Genomic DNA, 22819 nt, shown 5'->3' with positions numbered 1-22819 from the left:
CCCAGGGGCCTGACAGAGCGGCTTTGAGGGCCACATCTGGGCCCTGGGCCTGAGATTCTCCACCCCCACTATAAACGCTCATCTAAGTACAGTGGTACCTCGGGTTACAGACGCTTCAGGTTACAGACTCCGCTAACCCAGAAATAGTGCTTCAGGTTAAGAACTTTGCTTCAGGATGAGAACAGAAATTACGTGGCGGCGGTGCAGCGGCAGCAGGAGGCCCCATTAGCTAAAGTGGTGCTTCAGATTAAGAACAGTTTCAGGTTAAGAACGGACCTTCGGAACGAATTAAGTACATAACCAGAGGTACCACTCTATAATACATATTTGTACTCATTTTAATATTTCTTCATGGTTTTTTTTGGTTGTTGTTCATACAGTGGTACCTCGGTTGTCAAATGTAATCTGTTCCGGAAGACCATTTGACTTCCGAAACGTTCGACAACCGGGGCTCAAAGGGCGGTCAGCAAAGTCAGTGGAGAAAAAGAGGGGGGAAACCACACAGCAGAAGCCGTCCGACTTCCAAGGCGCATTCGAGAACGGAAGCAATTACTTCCGAGTTTTCAGCGTTCGGGTTCCAAAACATTCGGGTTCCGAGACACTCGGAAACCGAGGTACCGCTGTGTATTGTTGCACGCTGCACTGACATTTTTTATTGTTGTTTATTTTAAAGTAATCATTTTATTGTGACATTTTTTTCGTATGGGATAAGGTTATCAGGCGCATCTGTTTTGTCGTTTTCTTCATCTTGTAAACCGGCTCGTGAGCAGCAATATAGAAAGGTGGCATACAAATTAAAAGTGAAATGAAACGAAATCGAAGAACAGGATGAGAGAAGGATAAATCCTGCCCTAACCCCCGCTGAAAAAATGAACACCGCAGCAGAATCACACAAAGCTACGATCCAGCAAGAAGGGCCAAATGCCAGGGGGAAACAGGAATGCCTGAGCCAGGCACCCAAAGCCCTGAAATGATGTTGCCAGGCATATTTCCTCGGAGGGAGCATTAAACAGTAAGGTTTCCAGCAATTGCGCCTGTAAGGGTAGCCTCAAGAGCGCGTGGGCAAGGTGATCTCATATGCAGGAAGTTGCCCACACACTTTAAAAGCTCCTCTGTGCAGCCATAAAGGAGGCAACACTTATAATTTATTTTTTAATACGAAAGCTGAAAGCCTCGAAGATAGACTGCATCACCAGCAGCGCCAGGGGCCAGGCGAAGCTGTCCCACCTGCCACACAGAGACGAACAGAGGACTAATTATATTGTACCTTAATGTGGATTTTAATTGCAACCAGTTTGGGCTAAAAAGCAAGGGCGTAAATGCAACTGGTGGGAGCCAGGATTAAAAGCAGACGCACTGGAATCCATGGGACCTCTCTGTCTTCCCTTGAAGCCTCGTCATTTGCAATGGGTCTGACGCTAATCAAGACCAGCAGTCAAGCAACGGGTCTCTCAAACCAGAGATCCCAGAGGGGCGGGGGAGTTTTGCTATCCCAAAAATTCTGAGGAGTGAAATTATCTCTACGGGAAGCACGCAGCAGCATGGAGAGATTGGCAAATGGCAGGGATCTGGCCCAACGTCTCCCTGCAAGCAGCCAAGTCTCTCCCCGCCCCCCCACCCCACCCCTTTGCCACGGGTCTCCTTCCTCCCACCCAGCCATAAAGGAGGGGGGGGGAACCCAAAAAACACAAATATGCATCCTGCAGACTCTGCGGAAAACAAACCTATTAAATGCACTTAGTCATGACATGCAAAATTAATGGTGAGTGCAGGGCCAAAAGCCTTCTGCTCCAAAATCCCAGCTGTGGGCCGCCCGATTCCAAGGAGAGGGCGGACTGATTCTGAACTCGTCCTTCTTGAGCAATAGCTACGAATGGCACTCCGGGAAGGGGAAAGCTGGGAGGTCCCAGGTCTTGTGGGGAGAAGGAAGGGAAACGTGGCTGAGACAATTACACACACACACACACACACACACACACACAGCCTGCCTTGGTGGTCTTCGGAAAGCTGCTTCCCCAAGCAGCCAACTCCGCAGGGTTGTCGCGAGGGCAGGGGAGGAAAGGGCTGGCACAGAGAGCCTGCCTTTAACGCTGACTGATGCTATGGGAGTCACGGAAACAAACAGCAGTAAAACACGCCCAGGACTGACAATAAGCTGTTTGGCAGTGGAATGGTCTCCCTCGGGAGGTGGCGGACTCTCCTTCCTTGGAGGTTTTAAAGCAGAGGTTGGGTGGCCATCTGTCATGGATGCTTTAGCTGAGATTCCTGCACTGCAGGGGGGTTGGACTAGATGACCCTCAGGGTCCCTTCCAACTCTACAATTCTGTGATTCCATCGCTGGTGACTGGGAAGTCACGTCAAGGCTAGAAATGGCACCCAGGAGGCCTGGCTGGAGAAGGCAGGAAAGAATGAAGCTTTCTGGGGGGATGTTTGGTGCTCTTCCTATGTAAGATGGGCAATAAGCGTCAAAAGGAACAGGGAGGGCCAGAGAGGCACTGCAGTTTAGGGTTCAAAAATTCATGTTTTGTCACCAAATGCTCGCTCGGGCAAGTCACACGCTCTCAAAATACAGTGGTGCCCTGCAAGACGAATGCCTCGCAAGACGAAAAACTCGCTAGACGAAAGGGTATTTCAGTTTTGCGCTGCTTCACTAGACGAATTTCCCTATGGGCTTGCTTCGCAAGACAAAAACGTATTGCGCTTTTTTTTAAAAGCCGCTTGAAGAGGCGCAGTTGCGACGGACCGTGCTTCGCAAGACGAAAAACATTGCAAGACGAAAAGACTCGCAGAACGAATTCTTTTCGTCTTGCGAGGCACCACTGCACCGTATTTTTCGCTCTATAAGACACACTTCCCCCTCCTAAAAAGTAACGGGACATGTGTGTGCGTCTTATGGAGCGAATGCAGGCTGTGCAGCTACTCCTGAAGCCAGGAGAGCGAGAGGGATTGGTGCGCACCGATCCCTCTCGCTCTCCTGGCTTCAGCGATAGCCTGGGAAAGGGAACCTCAACATCCTTCATCACCTCTGACCGCAGCCTCTGCTGGCTGCTGGGAGTTGAAGACCAGCTGCATGGGGACAGGGTCACAGAGATACCAGTCACTGGGAAACGCAGGTGGGCTTCCCATTGAGAGATCTGGTCAGCGACATCGAGAGCAGGGTGCTGGGCTGGATGGGCTGCTGGCCGGATCCAGCAGACTCGTCTTCTGTTTTTGTGTGTCTGCCTTACGTAACCACATGCTCCTCAGACCCACAGCCTCTGCACTGACCTCCCCTTCTGCAGCACGAGGACTTTGTCCTTGAGAGTCTCATCCAACTGGTCCAGGAAAGGGGTGATGTCCACCGGCTCTTCTATGATGGCCTCTTTGATCGGGTGGAACCGGAACTCCCGCTTTTTCCCTGCGAGGGAGGAACACCAAGCCGGGTTCAGAGACGAAGCCACAGAAATGCACATGAGAAATGTTAAGCCTCGCTTAATCAGAAAGGCGGATTCCGCAAGGAGATTTGCTTGCGGGATTCCCAGAGGTTGGCCCCCATGACAACAGGATGCTGGACCAGGTAAGTGTTTGGCCTGATCCCACAGCCAGACTCTTCTGATGCACGTATCCTGCCTCCCTGCATATCCAAGGAGTCGAACCCCAAACATGGAATGCCCTCATTCTGTCAGTGGGTAGCAGGAGAACACATTCAAAAGGAAGCCAGGCATTCTCAATGTTTTGGGCTTAGATCTTGGTCTTCAGCTCTTGCTGGTACAACAACCCCTCCCCACATATGTGGGGCCGGACTTGAAAGGCATGAAAGACCTCTCAGGTTGGATTGAAGTTAAGTGGTTTCTAGCTGTAATGGTATAAAAGAATATGAAAAAATTGGATTTTTAACAGGTAAAAATTTAATGTTATAATATATTAAGATTAAAGATCAGGATAAAATAAGGAGGGAAAGGAATTGCTGAACTAATAAATTGAACTGGAATACAAAAAAGGGAGGTATGAGGAGGTCCGGGAAAGAAGCAAATGAAAGATAAGTGACAAAAAGATGGAATTGTTTTTAACTGTTTTTTATTTTGTATTCTTTCTTTTTCATTATGTAATATTGTGAAAACTTTAATAAATATTTATATATAAAAAAAGAAAGGCATGAAAGACCTCTCAGAAACCGTAGACAAGAGTCACCAAGCAAGCCAGCACAAAATATGAGTGAGCAAACCACTCAACCAGGTTTGTCCTCTTTAGCCATGGTTATGTGTTTCTTTCTGAACACCTAAACCACGGTTAAGGGGTGGACGAAAGCCATGCTCTCACGTGGCTTTGGCCTACGCCCTGGTTTGTGTTAAGCATGGTTGAGTGTTGCGCCAAGCAAACCATGGTTGAGATAAGGCTTCTTTTCCCCTCTCTCTCTGCCCTAAACATGCCTGCTGGGGAACAGGCGTGGTTTGGAATCTTAAACCAGGGATTCACTCAATATTTAGGATAAGACCCGAACTATAGTTTGCTGTACAGTGGTGCCCCGCAAGACGAATGCCTCGCAAGACGGAAAACTCGCTAGACGAAAGAGTTTTCCGTTTTGGAGGTGCTTCGCAAAACGAATTTCCTATGGGCTTGCTTCGCAAGACGACAATGTCTTGCGAGTTCCTGCTGGTTTTTTCCCCTCCCCCCTTTTTCTAAGCCGCTAAGCCGCTTATCAGCCGATCCGATCAGCAGATAAGCCGCTAAAAGGCGCTAATAGCGCTAATCCGCTAATCTGTCAATGGGCTTGCTTCGCAAGACGAAAAAACCGCTAGACGAAGAGAATCACAGAACGGATTCTTTTCGTCTTGTGAGGCACCACTGTATATTGTCTCTCTGCTTATTTAACTTATATGCAGAATTCATCATGCGAAAGGCTGGGCTGGATGAATCCCTAGCCGGAATTAAGAATGCCGGAAGAAATATCAACAACCTCAGATATGCAGATGACACAACCTTGATGGCAGAAAGTGAGGAGGAATTAAAGAACCTTTTAATGAGGGTGAAAGAGGAGAGCACAAAATATGGTCTGAAGCTCAACATCAAAAAAACGAAGATCATGGCCACTGGTCCCATCACCTCCTGGCAAATAGAAGGGGAAGAAATGGAGGCATTTTACTTTCTTGGGCTCCATGATCACTGCAGATGGTGACAGCAGTCACGAAATTAAAAGACGCCTGCTTCTTTGGAGAAAAGCAATGACAAACCTAGACAGCATCTTAAAAAGCAGAGACATCACCTTGCCAACAAAGGCCCGTATAGTTCAAGCTATGGTTTTCCCAGCAGTGATGTATGGAAGTGAGAGCTGGACCATAAAGAAGGCTGATCGCCGAAGAATTGATGCTTTTGAATTATGGTGCTGGAGGAGACTCTTGAGAGTCCCATGGACTGCAAGAAGATCCAACCTCTCCATTCTGAAGGAAATCAGCCCTGAGTGCTCACTGGAAGGACAGATCCTGAAGCTGAGGCTCCAAGACTTTGGCCACCTCATGAGAAGAGATGACTCCCTGGAAAAGACCCCGATGTTGGGAAAGATGGAGGGCGCAAGGAGAAGGGGACGACAGAGGACGAGATGGTTGGACAGTGTTCTCGAAGCTACAAACATGAGTCTGACCAAACTGCGGGAGGCAGTGGAAGACAGGAGTGCCTGGCATGCTCTGGTCCACGAAGAGTTGGACACAGCTAAACGACTAAGCAATAACAACAATAGTTTGCAGAAACCACTGTTGCTGTTGTTATTGTGTTTGCCCAGGACCACAGTTGGCTGGAAACAGACTCCTTGAAAAACAAGACTGTGTGTGAGCATGGCGGCTTCTCCTCTCACAGCCCTGTTGCATCTACAAGAACCTTTCCACATGGACCACACAACTGTGTCCCGGGGAGCAAGAAAGTTGTGGGGACGCACAGCAACTTTTGTGGAAAACTTCCTCACCTTTGCTGTTCAAGTCCTCTTCGTCGTCACTGAAGGCAGCCTCTGCGTTGTCGTAGCAACTGTCATCTTTGTCGGACATGTGATTGTCCATCTCCATGGAAACCGGCTCCTCAATTTTCACTGCTAGGAGGAACAGAAAGAGAAGCGGCTGGCAGCGGGGCAAGGAATGCTGGCTTCCCAGAAGCTGTTTTGTCTTGTTCCACGCTGCAAGGCTTTGGTTTAGTAGTAGAGCGTCTGCTTTGCACACAGAAGGTCCCGGGTTCAATACCCGGCATCTCCAGGAAGGACTAGGAATTATCCCGTCCAAATTCCCGGAGAGCTGCTGCCGGTCAGTGTAGACAGTATGAGCTAGAATGGACCAAAGGCCAGAGCCGGTATAAGTCAGCTTCTCCTATGGAAAGCTGCCCTTCCCCAGCCCCGACTTCAATGCAATCTTCAGAGGCACTTGCCCAATCCTGAGCCATACCACTGCTCCACCTAGTCCAGTGCTGTCTACTCAGGCTGGCAGCAGCCTTCCAAGATTGTGCATCAAATGAAACAGGGAACCTAGACCGCAAAGAACAGGTGCCATGGATCTATTTGTTCTGTCCTTAAGCTGCCCCCCAACTCTCAGCTGTTTGGAAGGCTTCACCCTTCATCAGGAATCGGGACACCCCTGGACGGCTTTCCCTCGCACCCATGGGTGTTGTAAGCAGAACGACCCAGCATTAAATGGCTCGTATTGTCGTGTGAATCCAGAACGTGGTTGGCCAAATAAGGAAGCTGTAAGCCAGAAATAAACTGAGGTTTGTTCTTGGCCTATTCCTGGGCTACTGATCTGGGCTCACCACAAGACCACAAGTGAGGTGGGAGAGATGTTGATAGCTAAGCCACAGTTTTAAAACAGACTATGGGTTAGTGCATGGGTAGGCAAACTAAGGCCCGAGGGCCGGATCTGGCCCAATCGCCTTCCAAATCCAGCCCACAGACGGTCCAGGAATCAGCGTGTTTTTACACGAGTAGAATGTGTCCTTTTATTTAAAATGCATCTCTGGGTTATTTGTGGGGCATAGGAATTCGTTCCTTTTTTCCCCCTTCAAAATATGGTCCGGCCCCCCACAAGGTCTGAGGGACAGTGGACCGGCCCCCTGCTGAAAAAGTTCACTGACCCCTGGGTTAGTGCAACATGGTTTTGCTTCAATAGAGCTGTCCCGGAACTTTCAGCCCCAACATCTAATACGTGATCCCTGATTGGCCGGGGAACTCAACGCCTACCGGATACTGCTGGACTACAACTCCCATCATCCCCCAGACAATGGGCATGCCGGCTGTTGGCAGTCGGGCTCTGCATCCCTGACGGACTGCCTTTCTTAGTAATTCCTTAGGGTGCTGATAGGCTATGCTGAGGCAGCCCTGAAGGAGTCATATAATCCAACCCCCTCCACCCATCTGCCTCGATTCTACCTTCGACGGGAGGCGAAGGGGAACTGCAGAACTCTGGAAATTTCTCTCTCAGCATGGCCCGGAGTTCTTTATCCAGCTTTGGGTTGTCAAAAAGAGGAGCCAGGTGCCTGCAAAAAGCGGAGGGTGATGGTGGTGAAGAAATAGGCAATGCTTTATTTATTACGTTCATATCCCACCTCTCCACCCAAAGGAGCCCAGGAATCAGGGTGGATAAAAATCAACGATTTTATTTTTTTAAAACCAAAAAATCTGATTTTATTTAAATAATTTTTTTAAAATTTAAATTGGATATTTAAAATAAAATGCTTTTGGAGGAAAAAAAATCTTTCTAAAGATAGTTTTCTATTTAAGTTACATTATAGCCCAGAGGCTATTCATCAGGAAATAAGGATTTGTTTTTCATGTGTGCTGAAACTCCGTCTAAGTTGGGGGTTTTTAAAAAAAAGTTTAACCACATCAGTTAAAAAACATGGATACATATACTATAATGTTATTGTTTTAGTTAAATAAATTGTTTAAATTGTTATTAAGGAAATGATTGTTTTCCTCCTTCCAATGAAGTACAGGAGAAAGTGGTCCAAATATAAACAGTTAACTTATTAAACCTCACAATAATTTCGTAATTATCTATGTATTTCTAATAGTATAACCAAATCAGTAATTTTTGATAGAACTGTAGAAACTACTCTGGAAAAAGGAAACCTTCATCTGGTTGTAAATATTAAGATTATACCAGCAGGAATGTCTTTCGGTAAAAAAAATAATGATTTAAATCAAGTCTTACTGACTAGTGATTTAAATCGGTTTGATTGAAATCAAATCCACCCTGCCAGAAATAAACGCAGTAAAACATTAGAATTATGGAACCGAAATGGACCACAGGGGTCATCAAGTCCAATCCGCTATGACTCAGGAATATTTTGCCCAACGTGGGGCTCGAACACACGGCCCCCAAGATTAGGAATCTCACGCTCTGCCAACTGAGCTATCCACAGGGGCTAATTAAATTAGGCAGGGAGCAGTTGGAACCCTGGCCCACTGGAAACCTAAGGTTCCTTGCTGACAGAGGCAGTCTGCCTCTGGAGGGAACTGGTGGCTTGAGGACTGGCGGGGAGGTTGGGGACTCAATAGCTCGGGAAATTGGCCGTCTCCTTACGCCAGGACTCGCTTCTCCACGATGTGGGTGAGGGAGTTGAAGACTCCTTGGCGCACATGGGCCTCCAACGCGGGGTAAAAATTAGGAATGATCTGAAAAGAAGGGAGAGAGAAATTTCATTTTATTTATGAGATTTTTTACAAGCTCCCCAGTAGAGAACGTATGAAGAACCCAGGCCAGGGGCCGAACTCGTCCAGCACCCTGTTCTCACGATGGGCAACCAGATGAGAGACCGTCACGCAGGAACCTGACCACAGGAGCACCTCTCTCCTTGGATTTCCAGCTGCTGCTATTTCAAAAGCATCACTCCCTCTGACCACAGAGGCAGAGCACAGCTATTATGGCTAGCAGCCATTGATTGAAACAATTAAGCAAAGCAAAGATTGCATGTAGAATCATGGAGGACAGAAGTGGTGTCACAAAGGCAACACAAATCTCAAAGGCCAAAGACTGGTGACTGGGAGCGGCCGCTGGGACCATGTAACACGGGTCCTGAAAGGCCTACGTCGGCTCCCAGTACAGTGGTGCCTCGCAAGACGAAAAGAATCCTTTCTGTGATTCTCTTCGTCTAGCGGTTTTTTCGTCTTGCAAAGCAAGCCCATTGACGGATTAGCGGATTAGCGCTATTAGCGGCTTTTAGCGGCTTATCTGCTGATCGGATCAGCTGGTAAGCAGCTTAGCGGCTTAGAAAAAAGGGGGGGAGGAAAAAAACCAGCAGGAACTCGCAAGACATTTTCGTCTTGCGAAGCAAGCCCATAGGAAATTCGTTTTGCGAAGCACCTCCAAAACGGAAAACTGTTTCGTCTAGCGAGTTTTCCGTCTTGCGAGGCATTCGTCTTGCGGGGCACCACTGTACGTTTCCGAGTACAATTCAGAGTGTTGGTGCTGACCTTAAAGTCCTCAACGGCCCTCTATACCTGAAGGAGCATCTCCACACCCATTGTTCAGCCTGGACACTGAGGTCCAGCTCTGAGGGCCTTCTGGTGGTTCCCTCACTGAGAGAAGCGAAGGTACAGGCAACCAGGCAGAGGGTCTTCTCGGTAGTGGTGCCCGCCCTGTGGAACGCCCTCCCATCAGATGTCAAGGAGGTGGGGTTGCGGGCTTCACGCCCCTCCCACACACACGCGGGGGCTGGCTCCAGCCCCCGCGGTAACAAGGGAATCCCCGTCCACCTCATACCCTGGGCCAGCCAATCGGCTGGCGCCGGGGGGCAGGGCTTCGGCTATTTAACCCAGCTACAGCCAAGGGCCCTCCTCTTTCCTTCCCTACAGCTGACACAGCTTTTCCCTCCCATCCCACCCTTTAGGCTAGGTTCCCTGACATTGCTATGAACTACGGTTGGTCGCCGTCAAGGGGCCTGGTAGGAATTTTCCCAAATGGCAGATTGGCACCAGCCATTTGGTTTTCGCCTACCTCGTAGCAAACCGTCACAACTCTTCGGTATTGGCGGTTAGGCATTGGTGGCGTTACAGTCCTATTGTTATGCAAATGAGGGGGAAGGAGCGCCATCACCTTCCCCCAAGCAAGGGTGGTCCAGTAAAGGATTCCGGGGGGCGTGGCCTTGTCCTAAGCCTAAGGAGGTGTGGGCCCACGGCACGCCCCCATACGGTGACACCGGGGGGAGGTCCTAGTTGACGTGCCTCAGCAGGACTCCTCCCACTGGTGATTAACTCTTCCGGCTTTTAGCCGGTTAGTAGTTAGGACCAATGCCTAAGCCAATACCGCTCAATTCCTGTAATCAATAAAGCTGTGGCCTAATTTGACCCATTAGCCTGAATTCTTGTGTCCTGTGTCTTTATTTCTTTGGGGGGAGGCGGGAACTCGCCACGCAACTATCTGACTTTTAGAAGACATCTGAAAGCAGCCATGTATTGGGAAGCTTTTAATGTCTTGATAATATAATAATAAAAATAATGTGGCTTCCCCAGCCACTCTGGGCGGCTTCCAACAAAATATTAAAATACAGTAATGCATCAAACATTAAAAGCTTCCCTAAAAATATATTTTGCTGTGTTTTGTTGTTCTTTTTATATTTTGCTGGAAGCTGCCCAGAGTGGCTGGGGCAACCCAGTCAGATGGACGGAATACCAACAACAATAAATTTATATGCCACCCATCTGGCTGCCTTCAGATGTCTTCTCAAAGTTGTATAGTTATTTATCTCCTTGACATCTGGTGGGAGGGCATTCTGCAGGGAGGGTGCCACTACCGAGAAGGCCCTCTGCCTGGTTCCCTGTAACTTTGCTTACTGCAGTGAGGGAACCGCCAGAAGGCCCTGGGAGCTGGACCTCAGTCTCCGAGATGAATATTAGGACAGGATAAAAGCAAAGCATCATCGGCAAAAGAGAAAATATATAACGGAGATGCATTGGATGTCTCTGTGGGTGCTTTAATGGGGGACCCATGGTCTGCCAGGTGTTGCTGGACTACAACTCCCATCATCCCTGACCAGTCGCCATGCTGGCTGGGGCTGATGGGAAATGTAGTCTAATCGGGAGGTCACCGCTTTACTAGGGATCTGACTTTGAAATGGGGCCAAGGGTGGACCACACATCACCTTGACTACCGTCAGATGCCCTGGGGTGGAGTGGCTTACCCGACACATGAAGTCCAGCAGAGTGGCAGTGATGGCCGGGTGAGGTTTCATGGAATGGTGCATGACCAAGATGGCAGGCTCTGCAAAGGAAAAGAACAGCCGGCGTTACATCTGAGGAGTCAAATATAAAGGCTTAATTCTTTTCTGAACAACGCTGCCTGTATTAGAAGCACCAAGGGCCGGCGGTTTTGCTCACGTCAATATTTAGGGCACAGGGCAGACATAATCAGTTTCAACATGGGATGAAAATAGTGAACTAGATAAGCAAGTACCGTACTTTTCCGTGTATAAGACGCCCCCCCTATAAGACGCCCCCTATTTTGGGGGGGACTCATAATTAAGAAAATGTGGGGAGATTGCCCAGAGTTGTTGAACTTTTTTTGGGGGGGGGGGAGATCACTCACCCGCCTGCCCAATACTGCCACTAGCACATGTAGCAGAAGCCAAAAATCGTCTGCCCGCTCGCCGCCAGTCGCAGCCGCCAATCACAAGAAAATCCACCACTGACAATCTCCTACTCGCAGCAACAACCAATCACCCGTCCCCACTCTGAACTATCCATGTATAAGACAATTTTTGAACATTATTTTCGTCTTATACACTGAAAATTATGGTATATGCCCTTCCCGGAGCTACAATTCCCAGAGCGGCTTAACAATCAAACCCTCTTCCCAGGTAACTCTGGGAACTGTAGGGGAACGGGGCGCATGTCTGCTACCAATACTCAGCACCCTTAAACTACAATTCCCAGGATTCTTTGCAGGGGGAGGGAGTCATGGTTTTAACATGGTACCACAGTGTTTAAAATGCACAGTGCAGATGGGATGGGGGTCAAGTTTGGCTTTTTAAGCTGTTTTGGGTGGCTTCCTGCGGAAAAAAGAGACAAAAACCTAATAATAATAAAAATAATAGCTGTTTTTAATGATGGTGATATTGATAATTTAGAGAAGGTGAAAACATTTGCTACGCATCCCTTGGACGCCACTTGAAGCAACCTTTCCGTTCTAGATTGGGCTGGAAAGAGGCAGGAACCTAGTTGTGTGAGACAGGAGAAGGGACGCAGCCAGCCCCAAGGAAGCAAGGAAGGGAGGAAGGAAGGGGCTTCTCCGTACCGATGTTCATGATGCTGTCCTTCTCGGGGTTGAAGAAAAGCCAGTCGTAGAACAAGGCCAGCTTGGCGTTGGATGCAGCTACGTTGGACTGGAAGGGGTGGAAAAGAGAGACTATGAAGACAACTGCAACACCTGTTTCGTCTGAGCCTGTCAGATCAGCTGCACAGTGTGGAGGGCCTGAGGGAGATCCTGGGTCCCAGAGATCAAATTCCCCCTTATGGCCAGCCAAGAGAGGCTGCAGAGCTAGGCGGTTAGTTCTTTTGTTCCCCCTTTCAGTTTTTTTATATTCACATTATTTCCATACACTCCAAACATTTTTCGTATATACAGGACTGGGATTATACAAACCCCTTGCGCTTCCCCCTGTCCCCCCCTGGTTTCCATATTTTACCCTCTTTTCTTGCATATACAGTGGTACCATAGTTTAAGAACAGCTTAGTTTATGAACAACTTGGATTAAGAACGCCGCAAACCCAGAAGTAGGTGTTTTGGTTTGTGAACTTTGCCTTGGAAGCAGAACATGTTCAGCGTGTTCCATTTGTAAATTGGGTTCCCCCGCTACTATGGGAAAGCACAGCTTGGTTGAAGAACGCTTTGGTTTAAGAACGGATTTCCGGAAGGGATTAAGTTCGTAAACCAAGGTACCACTGTAAATATATTTATCCATTCTATTTCATCTCCTTATTTACTACTTTAGATCATTTTACTTCAGAAATGTTATATCAATCCTGCTAATGTTTCTAAGTAACTACAGTGGCTTTTAAGGTATTCTACAATATTTTCCCATTCTTGATTACATTTTTTGTCATCTTTGCCATTTCAGCATAGTCCATCATTTTGGTAATCTACTCTCCCTTTTGTTGGGACCTTCTCCTCCTTCCACATCTGGGCTAAGATTCTTGCAGCTGTTGTCGCATACACAGTCTTTTTAGGTCTCTTGGGATTTCTTCTCCTGTTAAACCTAGTAAAAAGGCTTCTGGTTTTTTTTAATACAGTGGTACCTCAGGTTACATACGCTTCAGGTTACACACTCCGCTAACCCAGAAATAGTGCTTCAGGTTAAGAACCTTGCTTCAGGATAAGAACAGAAATCGGGCTCCAGCGGCGCGGCGGCAGCAGGAGGCCCCATTAGCTAAAGTGGTGCTTCAGGTTAAGAACCGTTTCAGGTTAAGAACGGACCTCCAGAACGAATTAAGTACTTAACCCGAGGTACCACTGTAAACGTTATCTTAAACGGTTTTTTTTCAGTTCATTATATATCATTTCCCAGAAGCCCTTTACATGACCACCACATATCCTTACATTTCCAATAAACACACAAGACGTAACCGGCTGTACTTTTGAATAAATAAGGTATACTAGTCATTGTATCAATTGTAGATTTCAACGGAAGTCTCATAAAGTTCAACGAAAAAAGCAGAAGACCCAATGGATCAGTTCATTCTCTAGTCAGTTCATGCATAAGATCCATACATGTATAAGTGTCTATTCCACCCGTCTGTTCATAGAGTCCAATATCTACAATTGATACAATGAAAAGGATACCTTATTTATTCAAAAGTACAGCCGGTTACGTCTTGTGTGTTTATTGAGTATGTTTCACGTAACCATAGGTTTGTTGTCGTTGTTTTGCTATCCTTACATTTCCAGCATAACTTAGATGGATTTTTGTACATTTTTGCCAACTTTACGGTTAGTTATTGGAGAGGCAGGGACAATATTCGCAGACATCCCACAGGGCTTGCTTCTGTTTCAGGGTAAGCGACGCTGCTGCATAATAAGGATGCACAGCCGCTTATTCACCCTTCTCCAATTGCCAGCTGGGCTAAGCCCCAGTTGCCTTGAGGAAAGCCACCAAGGCGGCAGAGCCTGCGCCTCAGGAAACCACACCAGAGTTACCTTCAGAGTTTGTGAAAGTAAAAAATGTTCAAAGGACTTAATAGTTTTCATGAGTGGTGCCAAAACACGCCCCTCTCCTTTCCGGCAATGTTGGGAAAGAGGTTTACTTATTTAAAATGCCCTCGGCGAGGACACTGTGTCGCCGAGTCTGACTCAATGCTCAAGGGAATGCATTAGGCGATGTCTGATGATGTCATCGTGTCAGGCATCATGACATCACACACACACACATGTTCACATGATCTCAGACAGACCCTGGACCCTGCATTGTGCTGTCAATTTTTCATTTTTAAAAAATGTGATTATTTCTACGGATGGTATTGTTCTAATTTATTTATTTCTCATACGTTTTATTGAAGTTTTGTTAAGCCGCTCAGAGGATCGATGGATGGGGGGAAGCGCCTGAATAGAAGAAGTAAAATAAACAACACAGGAAGGAATAAGAGTTGGAGGAGGGGGGACACACACACCTCCGAACGGCACTGAGAAAGGTGGCTATTCACATATAACTGAGTCTTTTGTTTCCAAGAAAAAGATCTGGGCTGGTTTCAACACAAAAACCAGAGCTGGCAGGAATCAAGGGCAGCCTCGTCCCCAAAACCTGGACAGGAGTGAGGACTGTAAGGGCTGGAAAGATTCAAAACTATCACCTAGAACATCTTTGCCTGGTGACTAAATCTATTTATTTTTATTTAAACAACTGATATACCACTTAACCACAACTGTTTCCAAGCGGTTTACCACAGTACCAAGAATTTTAAAGTCTTTGGTAGGCGTCAGAAGTTCAACAGAGAGAGGGGACCTGCCTGACCTAAGCTAGAAGGGAGTTTCATCAAAGGGGGCCCATAATACTAAACGCACAGCAGATCAGAGCCATGTACGGGACCAATAACGACGACCCGACCTCAGAGATTGGCTGGGGACATGAGGGGTTAACCGACCCTTGTGGCTTTCTGGTCCCCAATCGTTAAGAGCCTTCTGACGTCATGCAATGCCCCACAGATGGAGCCATGGAGCCCCTTCCAGCCAGCTCAGTGGCTTGACCACAAGACTTCCGAAGGAACGTGGGCCTGGCGTTTAAATCCTTGTTGGGCTCCAGGCACGCTGGGCAGCCGTAAACTAGCGCCTGCGACTTCTCGGCTTTGGGTTCCAGATCTGCGAAATGGGAATATCGGCAAGCTCTCCTGCAGCGGGGATGCCAAAAGTGCACTCTGCTCAAACGGCCTGCGATGGCAATCCAGAGCAGAGCGGCAGTGTGCCTGGTGTCCTCGACCAGGACGACTGCAAGAGCGGAGAGCGTGAGGTTTCTGCGGCTAAATTGTCATCAAGTGACTCGAGCGAGTGGCCGAGGTCAAGAGGCTGCAGCCAAAGTCGGCAGCCAATTTGATTTGATTTGGAAGAGGGGAACACTATTTCAAAGCCTCAGAAATGGCAACCTGCTCGTAAACATAGCAGGAAACCCGGCCGCTGATTTCCCTGGGAGAGAGGCAGTTTATTGGGGATATCTAGCCTCCCGTTAAGGAAACGAGGAAACCTAAAGGTCTAAAGGTTTGCAAGGGGGGGGGTCCAGAAAAAAAGCCTTAATAATAATGTTATTATTTGTACCCCGCCCATCTGACTGGGTTGCGCCATGCCACTCTGGGCGGTCTTCGCCTCTCCTCTAGAAGCAGCACCCTGCCAAACTTGTTTAGAGAGGCCGTTCCAAAGCCCTAGCTTTTAATTCCCTTTGTTCATTAGCTGCCTCGCCTCCGTCCCTTCCAATAACCATCAGGCAAATGAAATGTGGTCTGCGTTGTCGGAGAGTCAAGCCAGGCTGCAGACCTTAATTAGCTGGGAAGCCAGTGGCAATTAAGCGGCAGAGTCAGAGGGGCTGGGAATGTTAATGTGTGCGTGTGTGAGAGCGAGCGAACGAGGGGGGAGGACAACAGATCTGCCACCGGCAGAGCCAGGTGATGGCCACGTCTCTCTCCCCCCCCCCCCGCAGGAGGTGGCAATGGCTACCAACTCGGACGGCTTCATGGAGGGCAACGCTGCCAATGGCTACAGGCCATCATGGCTATCTTCTACCTCCACTGCCAGAGGCGGTGCTGTGGCCATGAATGCCGGTTGCGGGAAACCACCAAAAGGAAAGGCATCCTTGCGTTCAGCTCACGCTGGTGAGCTTCCCATTAAGGGCAGTGGTTTCGAATTGGTGGTCCGCAGACCACAGGGGCAACACACACCCATCAACTGTCTGGGACAACCTGTTTTGGGGAGATCGCAAAAAAAATGAGATCGTGGTGCCCCCAAATGCACTGTGCTCTCGTGCGGGTCACATGACTTGTGCAGGAGCAAGGCGCAGAAGACGCATGTCCCGGTTTTGCTCTGGGAAATGTTGAAGGGTACGTCGGCACCGCCGACGTAACGAAAACTACCGCAGAGATATCAACGTTTTCAAAAGTCCACAGCACTTAGGTAAAGGTAAAGGGACCCCTGACCATTAGGTCCAGTCGTGGCCGACTCTGGGGTTGCGGCGCTCATCTCGCTTTATTGGCCAAGGGAGCCGGCGTACAGCTTCCGGATCATGTGGCCAGCATGACTAAGCCGCTTCTGGCGAACCAGAGCAGCGCACGGAAATGCTGTTTACCTTCCCGCCGGAGCGGTACCTATTTATCTACTTGTACTTTGACGTGCTTTTGAACTGCTAGGTTGGCAGGAGCAGGGACCGAGCAACGGGAGCCCACCCCGTCGCGGGGATTCGAACCGCCGACCTTCTGATCGGCAGGTCCTAGGCTCTGTGGTTTAACCCACAGCACCACCCTTCCACAGCACTTAGTTAATTGGAAAATACTGGATTTGGGCACTTGGCTTGCTGCGGTGAGAACAGGACGCTGGACTAGATGGGTCTCTGGTCTGACCCAGGAGGGCTTTCCTAGTGGACCCTGAATGGAAACTGGCTCGTTCAGGTGAGGGCAGAGGTGCCTTTGCAGCTGGACGCCATCACAGGTATCAATGCAGCCCTTGTAAGGTGCTATGCCCAGGTTAGACATCTCTGCTGCGTTAAAGCAAATAAATAACACCGGTTGGATTTGGAGAGCTAAAAATACCCGCTCTTGAATTTCTTGGAAATCTATTATTGCTGAGATTATTATCACCACCTTATTATTATTTTTTGCAGCAGCTGGTCTCGACGGTGTTGTTCTTGGCTTCCCAGACACAAACCTCACTTTAAAAGAACAGGGCGATTACAGAAACGAGTAGCAGGATCCAGAAACGTTTCCTGGGGCATCACGGCCAGAGCGCCTTGAGGAATGAGATTCTGAAGAAAAGCTAGGAGGGGTTGGTGTCCGAGTAATGTATGTTGTTTTAGAAAAAATAACGGTGTTGGATTGTAGCTAATCACATTTTAATCAGAGTAGGCCCATTAAATTTAATAGGCCTAAGCTAAGCAGGTCCATTAATTTCAATGGGTCTACTGTGAGTAGCGCTAGGTCTATTCTTGCCACTGTTAAGGCTACCAATGGCCTCGGCCCTGTATACCTGAAGGAGCGTCTCCACCCCCACCGTTCAGAAGGCTCTGAGGGCCTTCTGGCGGTTCCCTCACTGCGAGAAGTGAGGTTACAGGGAACCAGGCAGAGGGCCTTCTTGGTAGTGGCACCCTCCCTTTGGAACGCCCTCCCATCAGATGTCAAGGAAATAAATACATACACAACTTTTAGAAGACATCTGAAGGCAGCTCTGTATTGGGAAGTTTTTAATGTCTAGGGTTTTATTCTGTTTTTATATGTGTTGGAAGTATCCCAGAATGGTTGGGGGAAGCCAGCCTTGCAGGATCAGGCCGAAAAGGACCCATCTAGTCCAGCATCCTGTTCTCACAGGGGCCAAGTGGATGGTGCGATGGGAAACATGCAAGCAAGATTCAAGAGCAGCTCTTTCCACCTTTGGTTTCCAGCAACTGGTACAGTGGTGCCTCGAAAGACGAAAAGAATCCGTTCTGTGATTCTCTTCGTCTAGCGGTTTTTTCGTCTTGCAAAGCAAGCCCATTGACGGATTAGCAGATTAGCGCTATTAGCGGCTTTTAGCGGCTTATCATCTTATCGGATCAGCTGATAAGCGGCTTAGAAGCTTAGAAAAAGGGGGGGAGGGGGAAAAACCAGCAGGAACTCGCAAGACATTGTCGTCTTGCGAAGCAAGCCCATAGGAAATTCGTTTTGCGAAGCACCTCCAAAACGGAAAACTCTTTCGTCTAGCAAGTTTTCCGTCTTGCGAGGCATTCGTCTTGCGGGGCACCACTGTATTCAGAAGAGCTGTTGGCTCCAACTGTGGAAGGCAGAGCATAGTCCATAGTCATCAATAGCCCTTCCCTCCACGAATTCGTCTAACCGTCTTTCGGAGATGTCTAGGTTGGTGGCTTGAGGGTTTCCCACTGGGGCTACCTGGGTGGCCACTGTGGGAACAGGATGCTGGGGCAGCAAGGCAGCCGACAGGTACTCTCTGGGTGATGCAGAATGTTCACAAACACCCACACGCAGCTCTTGCGGTCCGACGGAGCTCTGCCTGCAAAACCTGGGAGGAAACCCTCCGGAGTTGCCTGCGCTCTTGTCCCAGTGAGCCGCCTTACCGTGCAGGTGGTGAGCAGCCAGCCAATGATAGCCCAGCGAGGGAGGATGTCGGAGCTCAGCACCTCGTTGGACGGGTGGACCACCCCGCAGATGTAGCGGATGAGGTCGCAGCGCAGGGACTGGCTGTCCGGGGTGGAGAGGTACTGCCGCTGGAACCAGTCTTGGTAGCGTTTCTGCTGGCCAAAGCGCACCTGGAGGGAGGAGAGGGAGGGAGGGAGGGAGGTCGGAAGGTGCCATGCCATTGGGCCCATCAACCCCTGAACTCTTAATTCAGGCATCCTTCTACATTTCCTGGTTTTTCACCAGGCATAACCCACACGATTCCATGAATGGTTCCGAGCCATGAGGGCTAGAAACTTGCACAAAGTATGAATTTGATTTTTTTAAAAAACAAACAAACCACACACAGCCTATTGGAAAATGGAATTTTGCAGCCATTCCATAGAAAAACAGTGTATGTCCGGCCCTGCTTTATTCTCTGTAGTGCCTGGAAACAACCGTTTTTGGTTGGTCGGTGTGAACGCGACAGCAGAACTGCCTTTGGTGTCTGTAGATGGGGAAGAAGGTGATTAGCAGCCTTTAGGAAGCTGCCATATACTGACTCAGACCATTAGTCCAGGTGCGCAGCCTGGGAGTCATTTTGGACTCACAGCTGTCCATGGAGGCGCAGGTCAATTCTGTGTCCAGGGCGGCTGTCTACCAACTCCATCTGGTACGCAGGCTAAGACCCTACCTGCCCGCAGACTGCCTCGCCAGAGTGGTGTATGCTCTAGTTATCTCCCGCTTGGACTACTGCAATGCGCTCTATGTGGGGCTACCTTTGAAGGTGACCCGGAAACTACAACTAATCTAGAATGCGGCAGCTAGACTGGTGACTGGGGGCGGCCGCTGAGACCACATAACACCGGTCTTGAAAGACCTTGTATTCCCACCCACTTCTGTGTCTGACTTCAGTGTGCTGAATCGAACGGCCTTGGACATCTGCCCTGTCCAGCCCACAGCATATTGGGGCACTGTTATACGGTGGTTCTGCTCCTTCCTCCTGGGCTGTGTCCAAAAAGTGGTGTCAGGGGATGAGTATTCAGACCCCTTGTGGGTTGCCTCAGGGCTCCGTCCTCTCCCCCATGCATTTAAACATCTATATCGGGTTTCTTCAACCTCGGCCCTCCAGATGTTTTTGGCCTACAACTCCCATGATCCCTAGCTAGCAGGACCAGTGGTCAGGGATGATGGGAATTGTGGTCTCAAAACATCTGGAGGGCTGAGGTTGAGGAAGCCTGATCTATATGAAACCACTGGGAGCAATCACCAGGGGGTTTGGACTGGGTATCCATCAAGATTTGGATGGTACCCAGCTTTGTTTCTCATATAAATCAGAACCAGTGAAAGCTGTGAAGGTCCTGTGTGAGTGCCTGGAGGTGGTTGGATGGATGGCAGCTAACAGATTGAGATTGAATCCTGACAAGACAGAAGTACTTTTGGGGGGGAACAGGGGGCGGGGCGGGTGGGGGGAGACTCCCTAGTCCTGAATGGGGTAACAGTCAATTCTGTGTCCAGGGCACCTGTCTACCTGCTCCATCTGGTACGTAGGCTGAGACCCTATCTGCCCGCGGACTGCCTCGCCAGAGTGGTGCATGCTCTGGTTATCTCCCGCTTGGACTACTGCAATGCGCTCTACGTGGGGCTACCTTTGAAGGTGACCCGGAAACTACAACTAATCTAGAATGCGGCAGCTAGACTGGTGACTGGGGGCGGCCGCTGAGACCACATAACACCGGTCTTGAAAGACCTACATTGGCTCCCAGTACGTTTCCAAGCACAAAGTGTTGGTGTTGACCTTTAAAGCCCTAAACGGCCTCGGCCCTGTATACCTGAAGGAGCGTCTCCACCCCCATCCTTCTGTCCGGACACTGAGGTCCAGTGCCAAGGGCCTTCTGACGGTTCCCTCGCTGCGAGAAGCCAAGTTACAGGGAACCAGGCAGTGGGCCTTCTCGGTAGTGGCACCCGCCCTGTCGAACGCCCTCCCATCAGATGTCAAAGCGATAAACAACTACCTGACATTCAGAAGACATCTTAAGGCAGCCCTGTTCAGGGAAGTTTTTAATGTGTGACATTTTAGTGTATTTTTGGTCTCTGTGGAAGCCACCCAGAGTGGCTGGGGAAACCCAGCCAGATGGGCGGGGTACAAATAATAAATTATTATTATTACTATTATTAGTCCATTTAGCCTACTATTTGTCTACTCTGACTGGCTTCCACCTCGCCTGCTGCCTAAGCCCCCTTTTAACCACAGATGCCAGGGATTTGAATCTGAGACTCTCTGTTTGCAAAGGAGGTCCTCCAGAACTGAGCTATACTGCTCTGTAGTGGCTGTCCTATAAGCATCAAGCTGCATGAACTCAGTTGGGGTGAAGAAGGGAAGGGAAATAAGAGGGGACGGAATTTGTGGTAACCACATAAGGCCGGGGTTGACAGAGTGGCACCCGTGGGCGCTACGGTGCCCTTCTGAGATCTTCCCCTGCTCTGTAAGTGTTAAATATTAATAATAATGGGTTGTTGTAAACTGGTTTGGGAAGCTAGCATATCCAAAAGTGCAACCAACGGCAACAAAAAAAGGTGTTACCCGGGAGGTCATGAAGAGCAGCTTGGTCTCCATGTCGGGCGTGAGGCGGCAAGCCAGGAACTTGCGCGAAGTCCGAGACTGCAAGAGTTGCAAAACGCCTGCGTTGGGGAAGGCAGGAAGAGGAGTGGGAAGTGGGGAGAGAGAGAAAGAAAAGGAAAATTAGATTTACGGCACACTGCCAGCCACAAAAGCTACTAAATCAGCAGGCGTCTCGTACAGCGAGGGACGCGTCTTCACAAGCAAGGATCAGCCCCAGAACACAGGTCATAAGCTCATAAGAAGAGCCCCGCAGGATCAGGCCAAAGGCTGATCCAGCCAGCCTCTTGTTTCCACAGTGCCCAGCCACATGGGATCCCCAGCTACTGGTCTTCAGAGGCCCCCAACAGTTCCACGATAGTCATCACGGCTAGCAGCCGTCGGTCGCTTCATCCTCCATGAGCTTTGTCTTTTAAAGACATCAAAGTCGGTGGCCGTCACTAAACCAGGTTTAAAGTTGCGAATTCCACAGTTTAACTTTGTGCCAACGCTTTCCTGTAAGACAGAGTTGTTCCACCTGGCCTTTGGCTTAGAATCAGTTTGATTCCCTCCCCCTCTTTCTTTTTACTTTCTCCTCCTGTGAAGAGGCTGCATCCTACTGTTTTAATGTTGTATTTTAATCTTGTTTTTTTAAATTGTATTTTAATCAACTTGTTTATATTATTGCTTGTTAGCCACCCTGAGCCCGGTCTTGGCTGGGGAGAGCGGGGTATAAATAAATTTTATTTTTATTATTATTATTATTGTTATTATTATTATTATTATTATTATTCCTTTCGTCCATCCTGACTCTTTCATCAGTTTCCTTGGATGACCCCAATGGATCCCAGTGATGGGAAGGAAGAAAAATCTATCCCTATTCGTTTTCTCCTTAGTGTGCATCGTTTTATGCATGGCTCTCGCCTCCTCGCTCGCCTTTGTACAAGGGTCTTTCGCTTGCCTCCCTTTCCTACCCAGCTCAATACATAAACAGTGGGAGTTGAGCCGAGCCGACATGTTAGGGTCAAAATCTGCAAACCCAGTTCTCCCGGTCCAAGGGAGCGCCGCGTTTCATTCAAGACTTGTTGTGGGCCTGCCACCCCTTCGGGAGGGCTGTCAAGAGCAGGGGAAAGTTCTGCGTGCTTCAAAGCCGAACCGGCGGTATTGAAACCATTCCACTTGTCGACAGAGGGCCACGTGGGAAGGAGCTCCTTGGATGAAGGACGGCCGCCTCCCCTTTAAAAAACTTGCTTAGTTAAAACACTTCCCCCGTGGGGAAAGAAACAAAAACTACCCGTCGGGAGGAACACGGCATGAGATCTCCCACGGGTCAACCCCTTCTAGAATGTCTTGAATATGGTCCTTCGAAGAAGCCCCCAGAGGCACAATTCAGAGAGTGCTGCTAAGGGCTTTGCATCTTAATTTGCCTGGAATCAGGC

The 22819-nt window shown here is 48.9% G+C and overlaps 1 protein-coding gene across 3 annotated transcripts in view; it reads right to left on the bottom strand.

The window, feature by feature from the left end:
• The window catches only part of INTS3 (integrator complex subunit 3), a 93922-nt gene that overhangs the window by 32624 nt on the left and 38479 nt on the right, over window positions 1–22819 (bottom strand). For 2 of the 3 annotated variants that reach the window (XM_081173505.1, XM_081173507.1), the window contains 8 exons: window positions 21366–21463; window positions 18742–18933; window positions 12243–12330; window positions 11131–11210; window positions 8535–8626; window positions 7379–7485; window positions 5936–6058; window positions 3268–3397 (listed from right to left, as the gene is read on the bottom strand). In XM_081173505.1, coding sequence (XP_081029631.1) covers window positions 3268–3397; window positions 5936–6058; window positions 7379–7485; window positions 8535–8626; window positions 11131–11210; window positions 12243–12330; window positions 18742–18933; window positions 21366–21463 — 910 coding nt within the window. The remainder of the gene's footprint in view (window positions 1–3267; window positions 3398–5935; window positions 6059–7378; window positions 7486–8534; window positions 8627–11130; window positions 11211–12242; window positions 12331–18741; window positions 18934–21365; window positions 21464–22819) is intronic. The other variant, XM_081173506.1, reaches the window with a different exon arrangement.

The sequence above is a fragment of the Podarcis bocagei genome, assembly GCF_964188305.1.
Source record: "Podarcis bocagei genome assembly, chromosome: 16".
In the NCBI taxonomy this organism is placed as follows: Eukaryota; Metazoa; Chordata; class Lepidosauria; order Squamata; family Lacertidae; genus Podarcis; species Podarcis bocagei.
The sequence above is the reverse complement of the archived record's forward strand: the minus strand, read 5'-3'. Positions and strand labels throughout refer to the sequence as shown.